Below are 18,740 nucleotides of genomic sequence, written 5' to 3'. Positions count from 1 at the left end.
CAACTTCTTTCTAGAAGCAACAACAGCAGAATAATCAATATAATAAATAACTAGCAATACATAAGATAAAGCATCCTTTTTAACACCCCAAAACTCATTTTTAAATGCTATCGTTTGATGTGGAAGTGTGGTGAGACAGGCTCTCATACATTGCTGGTGAAGGTAAAACTCGGTGTATGTTTATAGAAAACAATTTGACAATATCTGATTCTCTTTGACCCTGTAAATTTACTTCCAGAAATTTGTTTTAACAAATTAATCCTAAATGCTGACAAATTTTAAGAAGCAGAGATGAAACCATCTAAATGTATAACTATGCTATGATATATATTGCAGCTAATACAATCAGTGTTGGAATGATATTTACATGCCCAAGAGAAAACTATGCCCTAAGGTTAAACAAAAAATATGTTAACATTATTTTTTCAACTCAATACAGAACTATGCATAAAGAACAAACTTAAAAGTAATCAGTATATTAATAGTTGTTATATGTAGGTAATGGATTATACCTTATTTTCTTAAGTTTTGCATACTTAAAATACTTTTCAACAAAAAATGTGAATTTCTTTTACAATAAAAAAAGAGCTAAAAATACAACAAAGTTAAAGAAGTTATTCAACTCAATGTCCAGTGTTCATATCCTAGATAATACCATCACGTTCAGGGCAACAGCACCTGGTTGTTCTTTGTATGCAGACACCACCAACTGGAAGTGAGCTGGGCATCTCAGCCCAAAGGTTTCCTAGCGACACATTAGGCTTCTTAGAAGGAAAACTCTACCCATGGAGTAATGCTAGTTAGCCACAATAAAGCAGGCTCTATTTAATTTGATATAGGGAATAATCAATCAGGAAATCGACTAATTGGTACCAAGAGAAGAGAACAGCAAAAAATATAAAGTGAGAGGACCACGAAGACAGAGTAATAGAGTGGCACGACCCGATTACTGCCCCAGATCCTGACATTGGCAGATGTGGCTTCAAACCATGTGTATCCTCATAATAACTCCCTCCTCAGCACATACACACACACACACACACACACACACACACACACACGCATACACACAGAGATAACCTGAGAGTGTCTCAGTTCTTCTTAAACCCAAGAGTCCAAACATATGTTTGTAAGAAGACAGAATAGGTCTCTGATTTGGAACCCCAACAAATCTTTCACAAATTTTGAACACTCTGCCTCAAGAATTCTTGAATTCAGGCATCAACTTTGTCACTCCCCCAAAGGCAGCAGTACTCTCCTACTTAACTGAAAGATATGGACGATGTGCCTCGTGACAGATTCAGGGAGTAAATGGCAAATCTGACATAACAAGAATGGTTAAATAGCAAGATATAATAATAATATGATACGTAATGAAATAATAAATAGCCCTATATATTTGGCAGAACAAAAATGACAGATGACTTCAAGGTAAGTTCACTAAGGATATTACTAAAGATTTTACAAAGTGTTTCACTTAGTTTGCAGATGGAGAAGCTTAATGTAAGATGCAAAGAGGTTCGGTTGACAGTGTTTGTTCTAAAATCAACAATGAGAAAAGTGTGGTTTTCATGGAAAAATGAAGAAGATGAATTGCTTCTAATCTGGAGAAATGTTAGCTCTGAGTCTTTCTCTTTTTCAGGAGCCCTTTGCTCTGCATCAACTTCCCTTTTCTCCTGGAGCCCTGTGAGATCACAGAACGCATGTGACAAACGCTCAGTCGGTGGCCGGCACCATCTGTGGCCTTGAAACGGCTCTTCTCTGTGTCCATTTACGAATCAAACCTTCAACCTTGGCCTCTTTAGAAGAGTGTCAGATTTAGCCCACCAAACTGAGGAAAATGAAAAAAATTCAAACGTTCAGAAGTACATTTCTTTTATTTTCATAAGCACATAAACCTCTTAAAGGCCATTTGAGATGAGATATTTTTATAACCAAGTGACTAGAAAAGCACAAAGGACACACTAGGAATCCCTGGCTTCATACCGTGCTTGCAGCAGGGGCAGCTGAAGGAATGACATCTTTGATGCATAAATTGATTAACTTGATTCAGAGAAAGGGTAGAGGGCCCCTACTGTGCCAGCGGGTTTGTGCTACAGACACTCTCCTGGGATTTGGATCCTAGTATGAGACTTTGCCTGCCATTTCCTAGCTGGGTGAGCTGAGCCAGTCACTGATTAATTCCAGCCTCAGTTTCCTCACAGATAATTTGATGGAATGAACTAGATCAGGGATTGGTGCATTATGGCTTAGGAACCAAATCTGGTCACCACCAATTTTTGAGGATTAAGTTTTTTTTTAGAACATAGCTGCACTCATTCATTTATGTATTGTCTATTGCAGTTTGGAATGAAAACAGGAGTTTAATAGGTACAACAGAGATCATATCGCTTGATGCAAGGAAAATCACTCATTTTCCTCCATGACTACACTTATTCATGATACTCCCCCCACCCCCAACCCTGCAAACCAACCGTTTCTCTCTGTAGACATCAACTGAATGCCCTACAATTTAACTCAATTCAGACACTAACAGACCCCACAGGTTAAGGTTTCATTCCCACAAGACTCATTCATTGAAAGCTCAGGTTGTCATCTATGCTGATTAGAGATTCCCATGACTCCCTCCTCAGGTTTGATCATTTGCTAGAACAGCTCACAGGTCTCAGGAAAACTGTTTACTAGATTACTGGTTTATTATAAAAGGACACAACTCAGGAATAGCAAGTTAAAAAAAAAAAAAAAAGATGCATGGGCAAGGTGCAGGGGAAAGAGTACAGTGTTTCTTTGCCTTCTCCAAGTGCACCCTCTTCCCAGTCCCTCAGTATATTCAGCAACCTGGAAGTTCTCCAAATCCCAAGGTTCAGAGATTTTTATGGAGACTTCATCACATGGACAAAACCAATCATTAACTCAGTTTCCATCCTCTCTCCTTTCCCTGGTGGATGGAGGAATAAGGTTGAAATTTCCAAGCTTCTAATTATGGCCAGGTCTTTTGCTGACCAGCCTCCTATCCAGGAGCCCACCAGGAGCTGCCTCATTGGAACAAATAATGCTCCTATCACCCAAGATATCCAAAGGAATTTAGGAACTCTGCATCAAGAATCAGGGCTAAAGACCAAATATAAGATGTTCTTAGCACCTTCAGTGCTTAGGAAACTAAAAAGATTTTAGGAGCTCTGGCCAAGAAGTGGGATGAAAACCAAAATATATTTCTTATTACATCACAATAACATACCTGCAGAAGTGAAAATACTTACTATGCAGTCTTTTACAGAGAAAGTTTGCTTACTTCTAGATAATTTCTAAGATCCCTTTCTAATCTAAAATCTGTTATTGATTGACTCAGTTATTAAAGAATTGCTTCTCTCTAAGCACCTTAAAAATGGAATTTATATTCTATGTATTAAATTCAGAAATCCACACTCTAAAAACAGAACAAATGTAAGAAAGCAAACACATACACACAGAGTGTGAAATTCTAGGCTCATTCTTTTTGAGGTGAATTTTTTTAAAATATGAGATAACATTATAGTTTCATTTTAAGCCAATGCATTCATGAGTGTAAACCAAATTGCAAAGTTTGCCTCTAAAATATAAAAAGGTTAAAAGTAAATAATGCTTGAGAAAAAAAAAAACAAACAGGTTTTCTTGAAACCTGAGATAACAAAATGATTCAAATGGACTAAACGTAGAGAAGTCTCTAAGGGCTGCTCACCCATAATAAGATTTTTAGGAACTAGCAACAGAAGAACCTACTTGGATTTGGGTTGAGGTCTATAATAGTCAAAGAACTAGAAATTATCTTGCTTTATTTTTAGACATTTGTTTGCGGTGGGCTAGAGTCACAGTTAGCTACCCAGAAAGAAGACATATGGTGCTCTCTGGACTAAAAAGTCTGAGAAAATCCATTCTCTCTCTGCAAGTTTAGTTATTTCTGGCAAATCATCAACCTCTGGATATTGTGACATGAAATTCAGGATCTCAGAGGTAATTCTGTCATTGCAGTGACCTGCTTTCTTCACACAAATCTCATTCCCCACAGCTGGAATCACCCTGCTGAGAGCTGCAGGCTGGCCTGGCCTAGGGCTCCAGGGCAATGGTATGCGATGGTGGTCCCCAGACCATCCACACATCAACACCTGGAAAGTTCTTAGTAAATTCTCAAGCCCCATCCAGATCTACTGAATCAGAAACTCTGTGTTTTCATGTGACTTCAGAGCACTCTGATATACACTCAAATTTAAGAACTACTAACCTAGGGCAAATCCAAGCCTCATCTTCTAGGATAATTCAGCACCTCAGGGCTTTGTCTAACCCTCACTGCCTGCAGATAGATTCCATCCAGCCCAGCCTGTTCTTGTCCCTTTGCGCATGTTCTCATCCCCTCACTGGGGACCCATGACTTCTTACTGACTCTTTATCATACCCTCTTCCCTGGACCCCTGAATAGTATCTCATTCCCAGATAAGGAATATCTCCCTATCTCCTAATTCTACATCCCAGCTTCTCCTGCCAATTCCATTCTATAGCAAGAAACCTGTCTAAGCATTTAAGTAACAAATGCCATGGGCTGACTCATGAATCAGTCATGCTTTGGCAGAGTCCTTGGTGTCCCTAGGGGTAAGCATTACAGCAAAAATTCAATATGATGGAAGGCTGGTTCATGGCTTTGAAGTCAATCAGATGTGGGTTTCAGTCCTAGCTCCACCACTAACCAGTTAAATTGTCTTTGAGCAAATTATTAGGCATCTCTAATTCTCAGCTTACTGTAAAGTAGGAAAATATCTACTTCATAGTGTTGCTGGCATGATTATACAGAATAACATATGAATTTTGTAGATGTTCTAACACATAGTAAGCACTACAGAAAAATATAATACAGTGTAATATAACTAGGAATATCCTCTGATGGTCTGTGAATCATATGCCTCTTATTTATAGGTAATCTAGTACTCTTTTCATCAGATCTCAGGGAAATCTTCCATATTTTCCACTTACATAAAGTGGAATTTAGTGAGGACCACCTTAAAAATGATGGGGGAGCCTGGTGGGCTGCCGTCTATCGGGTCGCACAGAGCTGGACACGACTGAAGCGACTTAGCAGCAGCAGCAGCACCTTAAAAATGTAATTTTAAACAAAACACTGAGGTTTTAATTTGATTGAATATACTCTTACCTCATGCCATGTATTCAATCCATGTCTTCCTGGATGCTCTTTACTTACTTCATTGACAAATGGCAAGGATGGTGTCAACATAAATTAAAGTGAGAGTAGTGTCGAACCATTATAAAATCCAGAGTTTACAAGAGGCCTCAGGGTGATTTTGCTGAATCAGGGTGGTTAAAATTCTTTCTGTGAGCAAAGCATTCCACTTCCACGAGCCAGTGAACTCTTTAGAAACATTGAGAACCATCTGCTATGCTCAGAGAAACCTTACAGAAAGATTAACTTGCATTACATGGTCTAATAGTCTGCTCCTAGCCAGTAATTTTCCTACCTCAATTCATCCTCTTAGGTTTGTTGTGATGATACTTTGGCTGTGAATTTACAACTGGAAAAATATATAGAGTCACTTTAAACCCAATTTACTCAGATTTAATCAGTATGTAATTCAGTATACTAAACATAATAACTTTCAAAAAAGAAAAGAACACTTCATTGTCCTTATTTATCCTCTGACTAAATAACTTAAGCAACTCAGTTCAATTCACAGACTCTTGATTTTTTTTATGGGTAAAATAAAAGCATTATGATTTATTTTGTCAAAATTTCACCTAAATTTAACATTTTATGGATCTCTGAGTCTAATGCTGGAGTCTGCAGAGTTTACATTTTATAGAGGTTAGTTGTAGAAAATGTGAATGTACTTTTTCAAAAATATCTTCTCTATGAGTGGTCAATTCAATTTAGAGAAATTTCTCATAAGGAAATAATTTGTGCATACCACTATGATTTATCTATGGAGATATTTATCTGCATGGATATAAATAAATGTGATCACAGTGTTTATTATAATAATAAACCATTAGGTACAATTAACTGACAACAAATAAAAAATAGCTAATTATAGTAAATTCATATGTAGAATCATACACAGTCATTTAAAAATTATAAAAGACCAGTTAATAACATAGAGAAAGAGCACCATTAGGTGAAAAATGCAAGTAACTAGTCAATAAGATACATGCTTATATGTATTTACAAAAGTCTATAGTAAAACATATAAATCTACAGTACGTGTTTATCCATACCTAAATAAATATTTATTTAGGTATGCTGGCGTGCTGCGATTCATGGGGTCGCAAAGAGTCGGACACAACTGAGCGACTGAACTGAACTGAACTGAAATAAATATTAATACTCTACAATTCAATGAAGTAATGTCCTGAATGGTAGGACAACCTGTTATTTTTATTTTCATAATAAGTTTCTATTACCCTTTACAGACTTTTTAACAATGAACTGGCATTATTTTTAAAGTTCAGAAAAAAAATTCTTTAGTAGCAGAAATGGACATCTTTTCTCTTTCATTCCTGAAAGGATTCTTAAAAGCATCTCTTCTGCCCATCTCAGGTTCTCCTTTGCTTCAAGCAAGGTGCTTTCTGGACTCATATTGCCAGTCAGGAAATCCAGAAGATCAGAAACACATTCTCATCATTCTCTTCTTCACTAAAGCAGCACCATTTTAGATTCTGCATCTCTATCTGCACTCTCCATACTTGCTAGCTGAGAATGCTTTCTTCCATCTCAATCTTTTGAAATTTTGATTTTTCTTCAATATTTGGCTTAAATGTTTCTTAATTCATCCTGTCTTTGCATTTCTATTGATCTCTACCTCACAACCCCAGCAGAAGTCATGGTGTCTCCAATGTGCAATTACATTTCCTGCTCTGTGCTGACAAGGGAAGCTTGTAGCAGAGTGTGAAGAATTCGTGAATGAATATTTTACCGAAAGAGGGCAGTATCCTCAGCTCCTGCCATTTTCTCCAGCGTGGGAATATGGGCCTTACAATATGTCAGGAAAAATAAGAGATCCATATTTTTTAAATGTAAAGCTCCAAGATTTAAAATATTAGCTCATAAAAAAAAAGAAACAATACTGCAGACCAGAATAAAAATATCTGTCAGCTGACTCTAGCCTGCAGGCCACATTTGCAACCTCTCCTTAGGCTTACAACTTTTACATCTCTGTATCCTCCTATCTGGGGGCAGGAGGAGAAGGGGACAACAGAGGATGAGATGGCTGGATGGCATCACTGACTCGATGGACGTGAGTTTGAGTGAACTCCGGGAGTTGGTGATGGGCAGGGAGGCCTGGCGTGCTGCAATTCATGGGGTCGCAAAGAGTCGGACACGACTGAGCGACTGAACTGAACTGAACTGATCCTCTTATCAGCTGGCACAGAGGTTTGCTCATGATAGTTTGTGACTAGCAGGCACTCAGCTCTGTAAACTATCCACCTGGTGGGTCAGTGATAATAAAATCCATAGTAAAGATCCAGCACCCAACTTTAATGTTTCAAAACTTGTTTCACTGCTCAGTTTCTCTCCGATGAGCCTTCCAAAGGTAACATGGAAGAAAATTCACTCTCTGTGACCTCAAACAGATTTTGTCTGTTTTCCTATACTTCATACTAACCCAAGAGCGCTGCCAGCACTCAATAAATAATAAATTAGTCATTTAATTACAGCTTTTATGCATACAGGTCATGTTATATTGACTTCATATTTGAAGCAAAATTTTCTAGCACTTAAGAAGAAAAAAGGGATAAAAGGCAAGCATAAGCTGAGTGATGGTCTAAGAAAGAAATGGCAATTTTTATGCCTGCTTCAGAAGAGCTGAATCAGGCCAGGAAAATAGAAATGAAACCAAGCCAGCTGAATACTTCACAGCGGAGAATGGGGAAGCAGCACAAGAGCATTCTGGATCTATAGCATTACCTCATCATCGTCTACCAAACAACATGACCTTCTGGCTCCTCCAAGAAGCACTTTCCGGAAGAAAGACAGAGATGACCTCATAAGAGGTACAGTCTCAAAGTCAGATAGAGGATCTAGCCTGGAGTCTTAAAAATAGTTCTGAATATAGGACTTGACCAGAAACTAGAAGGCATGAGACAAGAAGACCAGCAGGGAAGAATATCCCTTTACAGGGGAGAAGAGAAACATCATTAGCTCAAGAATACTAGGGCAGAACGTGACTCTGGGGCACAACCCAGGAAGCAAGCAGAGTTCTGTCAGCAGACAGTGTTGCCTTAATGGTGTTGAAATGTGGAGGTTCAACACTGAGTCAGCCAGTCAAAATAACTCCTGCTATGTGACAAGCACAGCTCAAAGCATGAGGTCAAGGCCTCTGTTTTGAGAAAGCTTTCATTCCAACAGAGGGAGACAGATAATAAGCACTTTCAAAACAGAAGATGTCAAGTAGTTATACATTGTATAAAGAAAATAAAACTGTGCTGAAACAGAGAGTCCCTGATGGGCCACTTTAGATTGGAAGGTCAGAGAAAAGCTTGAAGGAGGTGACTTATAAGCTGAGTCCTCAATGATAAGAATCAGTCCCGGCAAATTCTAGGAAACTGCACCCCCAGAGGAAGAACAGCTAGGGCAGATGCAAGGAGCATCTGTGTTTAAGCATAACAAAGAACCCCAATGTTTATAGATTTTACAAAGCAAGAGCAAAAGTGGTAGGAGATGAGTTCAGAGGGGAAAAAAGCAGAAGATCACAAAGGGTATCGATGGCCCTGGACAGAGATTCAAATTCATTCTAAATATTTAGAAACCACTGGAAATATTTGAGCAAATAAGTACTATCAACTCCTCAAGTCCTGTTTCCCAAGATAACAGTTTCATGTGCAAAAGGAGGACACAGAGATGTGTGTTCTGCTACCACTCTCAAGCTTTGTAGGGGATCTGGCATTGAACAAAGACAGGGGTTAATGATGGAATCAACACCAACGGGGCTCAGAGAAACATGTGCTGTTGCTATGGAGAAGCAAGTCAACTTGCTGGAATTCTACCCCACCACTTACCAGGGCCCTAGCAGCACCCTGGGCCTTTTATAGCCCCCTGCTGTGTCTCTGCTGAGTGCTTATTAGACTGTGAGCTTTATGAAGCAAGCAGCATAATCACTGATGCCTTCATCCCCCAACATACTGCACAGTGATGCACTTGATAAGTGTCCAGGAGTTTGCTTGGTAGAATTCAAAGGAATTAACAGAAAATGTACAGTTGATACTACTCATCTTGCCCTGCTTCTAGAAATGCCAGCAAACTTCATGGGAAGGGTACAGACTGTGGACCCAAGATTTACTGAGTTCACCAATTTAACATATGGGTTAAAGTCACTGCTTTTGCCACCTATAATTTTACTAGAATCTAATTTTGTTAGACTACTGCAAGCCATGATATTCAAGTCTTATCTCCTTCTGAATCAAAACTGTCCTCATTGGTCTTTGCTTATTGACATCTGAAAGACCATCCTACCTCCTAATTCTTCTTCTTGCACTGTATGTATAAATGATGAGTCACAAAGGAATGATCTGCTGAGAGAAAGATGAATATCACACTTACATATCCGTATTCCAAATCCCAGCACCAACAGTAGTTGCAAAACCTCACAAAACATGCTCGGAGAAAGTCCCCAATGAGAATTGTGACATAGGTGGTCAGAACATCAGAAACAGTCAGTCGCACAAATTCCTGTTGAAATAGTATGTGTATTAAAACAAGCATTTCTCCCTTCATGTGGTCCTAAGGTTGACATCAAATTTATCATGCTTTCTAAACAGTATTAACTTGAAACTGCAACTAATGGTAAACTAGTTAAGCATATGGAGCCAGTTAAAAATGTTTCACCCCTATTTTATTAGTTTAAAAATAATTATTTCCTGTGCTCAAACCACTGGATCAAAAGTCTTTTTATTGAGAAACTTTTATAAGCCTGATACAAGAACACAAAACAGGAAAATACTGACAACACAGAAATTTAGCAGTTTAATCTGACAAGCAGCGCTATTTATAAAATTAAAAGACAAGCTTGTAAAAAGTACTTGTGGCATATATGATAGAAGACTAGTTTTTCTAACACATTAAAAACTTCTACAAATCAGTGCAATAGATGGGCAATTCAATAAGGAAAAGAATGGCAAATGGCACATATAAAAAATAAGAAAATATACAGTTAATTAAAACATTCAAAAGTACTTAATTCCTTATAAAAATAAAAAAGGATTTAATTCCTTATAAAAATACAGTTGTTATTTACACAGTGATAAATATTTTAAAACCCATGCTCTTCCATATTGATGAGAGTATGGTAAAACAGGCACTGCCATAAACTGATGGGGAAATTAAACTGGTGCATCATTTGGAGTGGTGGGGGCAGGACTTTTGTGAAGATCCATCCCATTGTAAGTGTGTGGAATTTGATCAAGAAAATCCACATCTAGAAATGTATCTTATGGCAAGTGTCAATCTATACATATAATTATGAAAGCATTGTTTATCCCAGATCAAAACTGGAAACAATTTAATAACACTCAAGGAGAAATAAAAATGGGTGTCAACACAAAAAAATACTGTGAGCTCTTAAAAAACAAATGCTATTGTGATTAACAACATCAGTTCAGTTTAGTCGCTCAGTCGTGTCCGACTCTTTGCGACCCCATGAATCGCAGCACACCAGGCCTCCCTGTCCATCACCAACTCCCGGAGTTCACTCAGACTCATGTCCATCGAGTCAGTGATACCATCCAGCCATCTCATCCTCTGTCATCCCCTTCTCCTCCTGCCCCTAATCCCTCCCAGCATCATGGTCTTTTCCAATCAGTCAACTCTTCGCATGAGGTGGCCAAAGTATTGGAGTTTCAGCTTTGGCATCAGTCTTTTTTTTTCCAGATGTTCAAGCTGGTTTTTTTTTTGTTTGTTTTGTTTTCTTTTTTTTTTAATTTTATTTAATTTAACTTTACAATATTGTATTGGTTTTGCCATATATCAAAATGAATCTGCCACAGGTATACATGTGTTCCCCATGAACACCCAGGACTGATCTCTCCTAGAATGGACTGGTTGGATCTCCCTGCAGTCCAAGGGACTCTCAAGAGTCTTCTCCAACACCACAGTTCAAAAGCATCAATTCTTCGGTGCTCAGCTTTCTTCACAGTCCAACTCTCACATCCATACATGACCACAGGGAAAAAACCATAGCCTTGACTAGACGAACATTTGTTGGCAAAGTAATGTCTCTGCTTTTCAATATGCTATCTAGGTTAGTCATAACTTTTCTTCCAAGGAGTAAGCGTCTTTTAATTTCATAGCTGCAGTCACCATCTGCAGTGATTTTGGAGCCCAAAAATATAAAGTCTGACACTGTTTCCACTGTTTCCCCATCTATTTCCCATAAAGTGATGGGACCAAATGCCATGATCTTCGTTTTCTGAATGTTGAGCTTTAAGCCAACTTTTTCACTCTCCACTTTCACTTTCATCAAGAGGCTTTTGAGTTCCTCTTCACTTTCTGCCATAAGGGTGGTGTCATCTGCATATCTGAGGTTATTGATATTTCTCCTGGCAATCTTGATTCCAGCTTGTGCTTCTTCCAGCCCAGCATTTCTCATGATGTACTCTGCATATAAGTTAAATAAGCAGGGTGACAATATACAGCCTTGACGTACTCCGTTAACAACATAAACATTTACTAAAAACCACTGAATTCTGTACTTTAAAGTCCATGCAGCCTTCTCAGATGGCATGCACTGCATTCTTGTAGTGCTTTATTGACACTATAAAATTGTAAATGTTATAAATTCAGTTCAGTCACTCAGTCATGTCCGACTCTTCGAAACTCAATGGACTACAGCATGCCTACCTCCCCGTCCATCACCAACTCCCGGAGTTTAGTCAAACTCATGTCCATCGAGTCGGTGATGCCACACAACCATCTCATCCTCTGTCATCCCCTTCTCCTCCCAATTCAATCTTTCCCAGAACCAGGGTCTTTTCACATGAGTCAGTTCTTCGCATGAGGTGGCCAAAGTATTGGAGTTTCAGCTTCAACATCAGACCTTCTGATGAATATTCAGGGCTGATCTCCTTCAGAATGGACTGGTTGGATCTCCTTGCAGTCCAAGGGACTCTCAGCAGCCTTCTCCAACACCACAGTTCAAAAGCATCAATTCTTTGGCACTCAGCTTTTTTTATAGTCCAACTCTCACATCCATACATGACTACTGGAAAAACCATAACCTAGACTAAATGGACCTTTGTTGGCAAAGTAATGTCTCTGCTTTTTAATACACTGTCCAGGCTGGTCATAATTTTTCTTCCAAGGAGCAAGTGTCTTCTAATTTCATGGCTGCAGTCACCATCTGCAGTGATTTTGGAGCCCCCCAAAATAAAGTCTCTCACTGTTTCCACTGTTTCCCCATCTATTTCCCATGAAGTGATGTGACCAGATGGCATGATCTTAGTTTTCTGAATAATCAGAAACATGTTTTCTAGATTGCATTGACATTCATGTCTAATTAATTGCTGCTTCCTCTTCAGAAGTGAGCAGCTTCCACCTTATTCTTTACAGTTAGTTCTATTAATCCTGTTTAATTCAGGTGTTTTCTTGGTAAAGAATACTTTTCTTAGCCCTCATGCCAGTCTGCATTCTGGGATGTCCATTAAGAGAATGTCTCAAACTCTTTGAGTCTGTGAAAACTACTTTTTTTTTTTTTTTTTCTCATTTCTCTTAACTTTTGCTGAAGATTTAGGGGACAGCCTAGAAGTGATAAAAAAAAGACTCAATAAAAACAGGCTCATGGCCCCCTTCCTTCACTTTTTAAAGAGCATCACTCCAACCTCTGTTTCCACTGTCACGTCCAGTTTTTCTCACTCTTGCCTCCCATGTATAAGCATGTTGTGATTTTGTTAGGCTCACCTATATAATCCGGGATACTTTTCCTATCCCCAGATATTTAGCTTACTCACATTGGTAAAGTCCATTTTGCTATGTAAGGTAACATATTCACAATTTCCAGGAATTAGAACATGGACATTTTGGAATAGCTTTTATTCTGTCTACCACACCATGTATCACAAATTTCTCTCTACCAAGTGCAGGCAGTTTTCCTTTCATTTATTATTTCATACATTGTATGATCCTGTACACATGTATAAAACACGGATGTCTGAAAACTGAGAATTTAATAACATGTAACTGGAAAAGGAAGGCCTATCTGGTCCCTGAAAGCTTAAAAATAAAGTAGAGTCCTTATTTATACTCTTCAGACTTGGTTCTCAATGATGTCTGTCTAGCATTATACACATTTTCCTTATTTTTTTTCCACAGTTGAAATCACAGATGAGTTGCTTAAGTCAGATGAGTATCTGAAGCTAAGGACATCATATCTATATTTGTTTAAATTAGTTTTATAAAACTAAAGCTAATTTTCAATTTTCCGTTTATCATACAAAATGTATACAAATAATAATATGAATAATTAAAAACTAAAAAAAGATATATTCAAATAATTTCCCAAAGATTACATTACTACTGAAACTGAGCTATTGTCTGACAGCCAGAAGCACTGTGACATGTCTTTAAATGTCTGTTCACCATAGTCCAAAGTCAGTTTATGAAATGCACATTAGGAATGTCAATTCTAATGAGATAAAAGTAAAGGCATTTCAAAATATAAATTGGATTTGTATAGATATAAGAGACCTGAAGAAGGTTTTTGTTTTTGTTTGGTTTGGTTTCCCTTTATTGAACAGAAAGCCATAGAAAACACTATTTCTTTTATCTGCTAAAATACCATTAGTCTTGGACTGGGGTCATCTACACAGTCATCTGAGAACAACGAACCTAAAATAGCATTTCCTTCCATGCTTAAGGGGCAATTATTTGACATCTCAACATTATTGAAATAAACTTTAGTGTATGCTCCCAAATGAACTTTTTCTCTTCTTTTATAGAAAACAGGTAACACTAACTAGAGTGCCATTTAAATATTTGCTTGGGCCTGGGTGCTAAATCTGGGTGCTTTATTATAATATATATAGAAAATATTTCCTCAGGACATTTTAAAACATCCTTCCTTTATATGCTACCAAACTGTGGTGTTGGAGAAGACTCTTGAGAGTCCCTTGGACTGCAAGGAGATCCAACCAGTCCATCCTAAAGGAAATCAGTCCTGGGTGTTCATTGGAAGGACTGATGTTGAAGCTGAAACTCCAATACTTTGGCCACCTGACGCGAAGAGCTGACTCATTTGAAAAGACCCTGATGCTGGGAAAGATTGAAGGCAGGAGGAGAAGGGGACGAGAGAGGATGAGATGGTTGGATGGCATCACTGACTCAATGGACACAGGCTTGGGTGGACTCCAGGAGTTGGTGGTGGACAGGGAGGCCTGGAGTGCTCTAGTTCACGGGGTCGCAAAGAGTCAGACACGACTGAGCAACTGAACTGAACTGAAAAGGGGTGTAAATGTACTACTCACCTGAATGGATGCTTGTGAGGACTGCAGGAGTTAATATATGTGAAATTCACAGCCAGCATATGGTGAGCAGTCAGTAAGTCTTAGCAATTTTCATTAATAAGCAATATAAACCAGGTCACACTTACAGAAGAAATTTCTACTCTGCTCCTTTTTAATCCAATAATTGTTATGCACTCCTGTGTGTGACATTACCTGCCCCACCATTGTTTCCCAGCAGGGTCCTCGAGGTACATCTGCAGGGTGCACAAAAAAGGGTGGCCCAGTGGTATTTCCAGCAAGGGAAGCATTGTAGGCCTTGATCATGTTGGCTTCCCATAGGGTAATATTGGCCTTTACTAGCTTCTCCTCTTCAATCTAGAAAGGAGAGTATTGGAAACAAAACTGAAACAGATTTCAAAGGCATTTCTGGCAATCTTGAGACTGGGAATGTAACAATGTGCTGATGGCAAGGACAATCCAGACACAAGATTTACCTTGTTGTTAATCTCATCCATCAGGGCAAGAATAAATACATACAGGTTGCCTAAAAGAAGAGCAAAAATGCGTCCCAGTAGCCATTTCAGAGCGATGAGCGGATGGTAGTCTTCCAATTCAGCAAATAAGTCAAATAGTGTTGGACAGAACATCCCCAGGAGGGACATGACCATGTTCATCTACAAGAAGACACAAGAGGTGAACCAAGTTGATGGTGTTTAAAAATTATTATTGTTTTCTTCCAAATTTGCAAGATTCCAACTAGATTCCTTTGATATTCTATAAGACTAAAAATTATTTCATGCATTTTTAAAATTTGATCTTAATACGATAGGGACCATATTCAGCTCACACTTTTAAGATGTACATGTGCACGAGTTTGTGGACATGCCAGTAATAATAGTCTGTTTCCTAGCATATGAGGGATTGATTTACATTACTTTTTATGCAGATAATATGTTGGTCTACATGGTACCAATTCTGCACTTCACAACAAGATTTCCAAAGGAAATGAAAAATTGTCTGCTTGAGGAATGGGTTCAAATAGGAAATACTAATTTGACAATCATCAACATATAGGCTAGTTTAATCAACTAGAATGGATGAATTCCTTGAGATGGGCTCAGGTCTACTGAGTTAGGGGGAATGCAAACTGTTAGGGGCAAAAAGAAAGAAGAAAGAAAATGGAATAGATTTTATCAAAGAAAACAGAGAGGATGTTCAGAAAATACAAAAGGAGAATACATGGCATAATATCATCAAAGCCAAGGCAGAAAAGTTTCAGAAATGAAGGACTGACTTATAATGCCAAAATTAAGAAAAGTATGAAAGAGAGAAAGAATGAAAATATGACAAGCTGGAAATTTGTGGTCCATATCTCCAGATTGATTGACACACTTATGAATATATTATTAGGGTAAATTAAGCATGTGCCACATTTATAATAGGGGAGAAAAACCTTTAAATAAAATTTTAAAAAAGGTTCCAGTTGGCACTGACAATTTCTTTGCCTGAATATCTGGCTCAAATTGTCACTACTGTGAGTTCCCATCTCCCCTGGTGGACTCCATGTTTTGAATGATTAGAACTACCAGGCTATATTTAGAAAATAATTATCAATATTTTTCTTTGCTTTTCACTAAGAACATTATATAAGTATGACTAGCAGGAGCTAAAAGTCAGCATGATGTATATAAACTCAGCATAATATAATTTCAGCCTAAAGTAAAAACTTGGCAGAGCCTATGCTGTCTAAGGTAAGTTTGAATTGTTTCATCAAATTTGTAAAGTTTTTCATGAATCTGCATTATTACCTTTGTTGGCCCCTAGAATCAGGGGTCCCCTAAAATGGATGTTTTTTAATCCATCTGGGCTGGATGAAGCACAAACTGGAATCAAGACTGCCGGGAGAAATATTAATAACCTCAGATATGCAGATGACACCACCCTTATGACAGAAAGCAAAGAGGAACTAAAGAGCCTCTTGAAAGTGAAAGAGGAGAGTGGAAAAGTTGGCTTAAAGCTCAACATTCAGAAAACTAAGATCATGGCATCCGGTCCCAACACTTCATGGCAAATAGATGGGGAAACAGTGGAAACAGTGGCTGACTTTATTTTTGGGGGCTCCAAAATCACTGCAGATGGTGATTGCAGCCATGAAATTAAAAGACACTTACTCCTTGGAAGGAAAGTTATGACCAACCTAGACAGCATATTCAAAAGCAAAGATATTACTTTGTCAACGAAGGTCCATCTAGTCAAGGCTATGGTTTTCCCAGTAGTCATGTATGGATGTGAGAGTTGGACTATAAAAGAAAGCTGAGCACCAAAGAATTGATGCTTTTGAACTATGGTGTTGGAGAAGACTCTTGAGAGTCCCTGGGACTGCAGGAGATCCAACCAGTCCATCCTAAAGGAAATCAGTCCTGGGTGTTCATTGGAAGGACTGATATTGAAGCTGAAACTCCAATGTTTTGGCCACCTGATGCAAAGACTGACTAATTTGAAAAGACCCTGATGTTGGGAAAGATTGAAGGCAGGAGAGAATGGGACGACAGAGGATGAGATGATTGGATGGCATCATCGACTCAATGGACATGAGTTTGGATAATCTCCTGGAGTTGGTGATGGACAGGGAGGCCTGGTGTGCTGCGGTTCATGGGGTTACAAAGAGTCGGACACGACTGAGTGACTGAATTGAACTGAACTGAATGAAATTAAAAGACGCTTGCTCCTTGGAAGAAAAGCTATGACCAACCTAGACAGCATATTAAAAAGCAGAGACATTACTTTGCCAACAAGGGTCCATCTAGTCAAAGCTATGGTTTTTCCAGTAGTCTTGTATGGATGTGAGAGTTGGACTATAAAGAAAGCTGAGTGCCAAAGAATTGATGGTTTTAAACTGTGGTGTTGGAGAAGACTCTTGAGAGTCCCTTGGACTGCAAGGAGATCCAACCAGTCCATCCTAAATCAGTCTTGAATATTCATCAGAAGGTCTGATGTTGAAGCTGAAACTCCAGTACTTGGGCCACCTGATGCAAAGAACTGACTCATTTGAAAAGACCCCGATGCTGGGAAAGATTGAAGGCAGAAGGAAAAGGAGATGACAGAGGATGAGATGGTTGGTGGCATCACCAACTCAATGGACATGGGTTTGAGCAAGCTTCGGGAGTTGGTGATAGACAGGGAAACCTGGCGTGCTGCAGTCCATGGGGTCGTGAAGGGTTGGACATGACTGAGCAACTGAACTGAACTGAACTGAAGATGGATATTAAACAAGTTCTTATAAAGAGTGACTGTTTTAATTATAATCAATTACTCATTCTTTTTTGTGGTTCCTTGATACAAAAACATAATCAATATGAACCACAAACCAAAGTGGTATGATAATTTTGCCTATAAATGGTATTCTAACTGCAAAAGATAATCTTAAAAGCAAACTTAGTAATCCTGTGAGGTTCCCCCTTAGTTTTTAATACATAAGACCCTACCTAATGACTCTATTTTACAGGAATTGCATGAAATATCTATGTCTTCATAGTCTCTTAAATGTATGGTCTCCCATCTTCAGCATTATTGCTTCTGAAATACCTAGAATGTTTTTGTTTGGAGCCTTCTGTTTTAAGTGTGTTATACCATTTTCTGTCCAAGATTTTTCTAGGAAATTCTATGCTTATGAATACTTTCTTAATCTGTTTGGCCTATAAAGCTTTGCAGAAGTTTCAGTACTGTAAATCTATACTTCCCACTGCTTAAATCTTCATATTTTTTGAGAACCCCAGTTCAAAATGATGTCAGATTATATTATGGAACATTTTATGAAAGGGAACAGTCCCAAGAAACAACACATGACCAATGATCTCCTGATTCTAAATGTCTATTTCTGACCTCTTTTCTTTGGACCTGCTAAATGGGCAGATACCCTGAAGACTAATCACAATGATAATATTTAATTTCTGGCAAAGATCTGGCCTTCCTCATTTAACTAGCTTTTGGAGGGGGAGGTAATAGGGTAGGGGGACAAGGAGGTGGAGTAGTTAGGCTGCTAGAGAGAGGCCCAGTCTTGCCCAAAGTACAGGAGGCAATCTGAATGTTTCCAATGAGATTAATATAAGAACCCAGGGCTTTATCATCCCCACTTCAAAGAATTCAGGCAACAGCTGGATCTTTCAAAGACAGAAGCAGGATCTACAGAGAGTGTAAAATAGGGTCATGGAAAGAGTGTTCGGCTTGAAATCAAAATTCTTAAATTTTAACTCTCATTGCTCTCCATGGTT

At 38.5% G+C, this 18,740-nt stretch overlaps 1 protein-coding gene across 1 annotated transcript in view; it reads right to left on the bottom strand.

The window, feature by feature from the left end:
• Nucleotides 1-18,740, bottom strand: part of TMC1 (transmembrane channel like 1) — a 140,811-nt gene that overhangs the window by 19,891 nt on the left and 102,180 nt on the right. The window contains exons 12-14 of the mRNA XM_044939954.1: nt 14,964-15,143; nt 14,683-14,844; nt 9,578-9,706 (exon numbers count right to left, since the gene is read on the bottom strand). Coding sequence (XP_044795889.1) covers nt 9,578-9,706; nt 14,683-14,844; nt 14,964-15,143 — 471 coding nt within the window. The remainder of the gene's footprint in view (nt 1-9,577; nt 9,707-14,682; nt 14,845-14,963; nt 15,144-18,740) is intronic.

Source organism: Bubalus bubalis, chromosome 3 (genome assembly GCF_019923935.1).
Source record: "Bubalus bubalis isolate 160015118507 breed Murrah chromosome 3, NDDB_SH_1, whole genome shotgun sequence".
In the NCBI taxonomy this organism is placed as follows: domain Eukaryota; kingdom Metazoa; phylum Chordata; class Mammalia; order Artiodactyla; family Bovidae; genus Bubalus; species Bubalus bubalis.
Note: the sequence above shows the minus strand (reverse complement) of the source record. Positions and strands in the feature narration are given on the sequence as shown.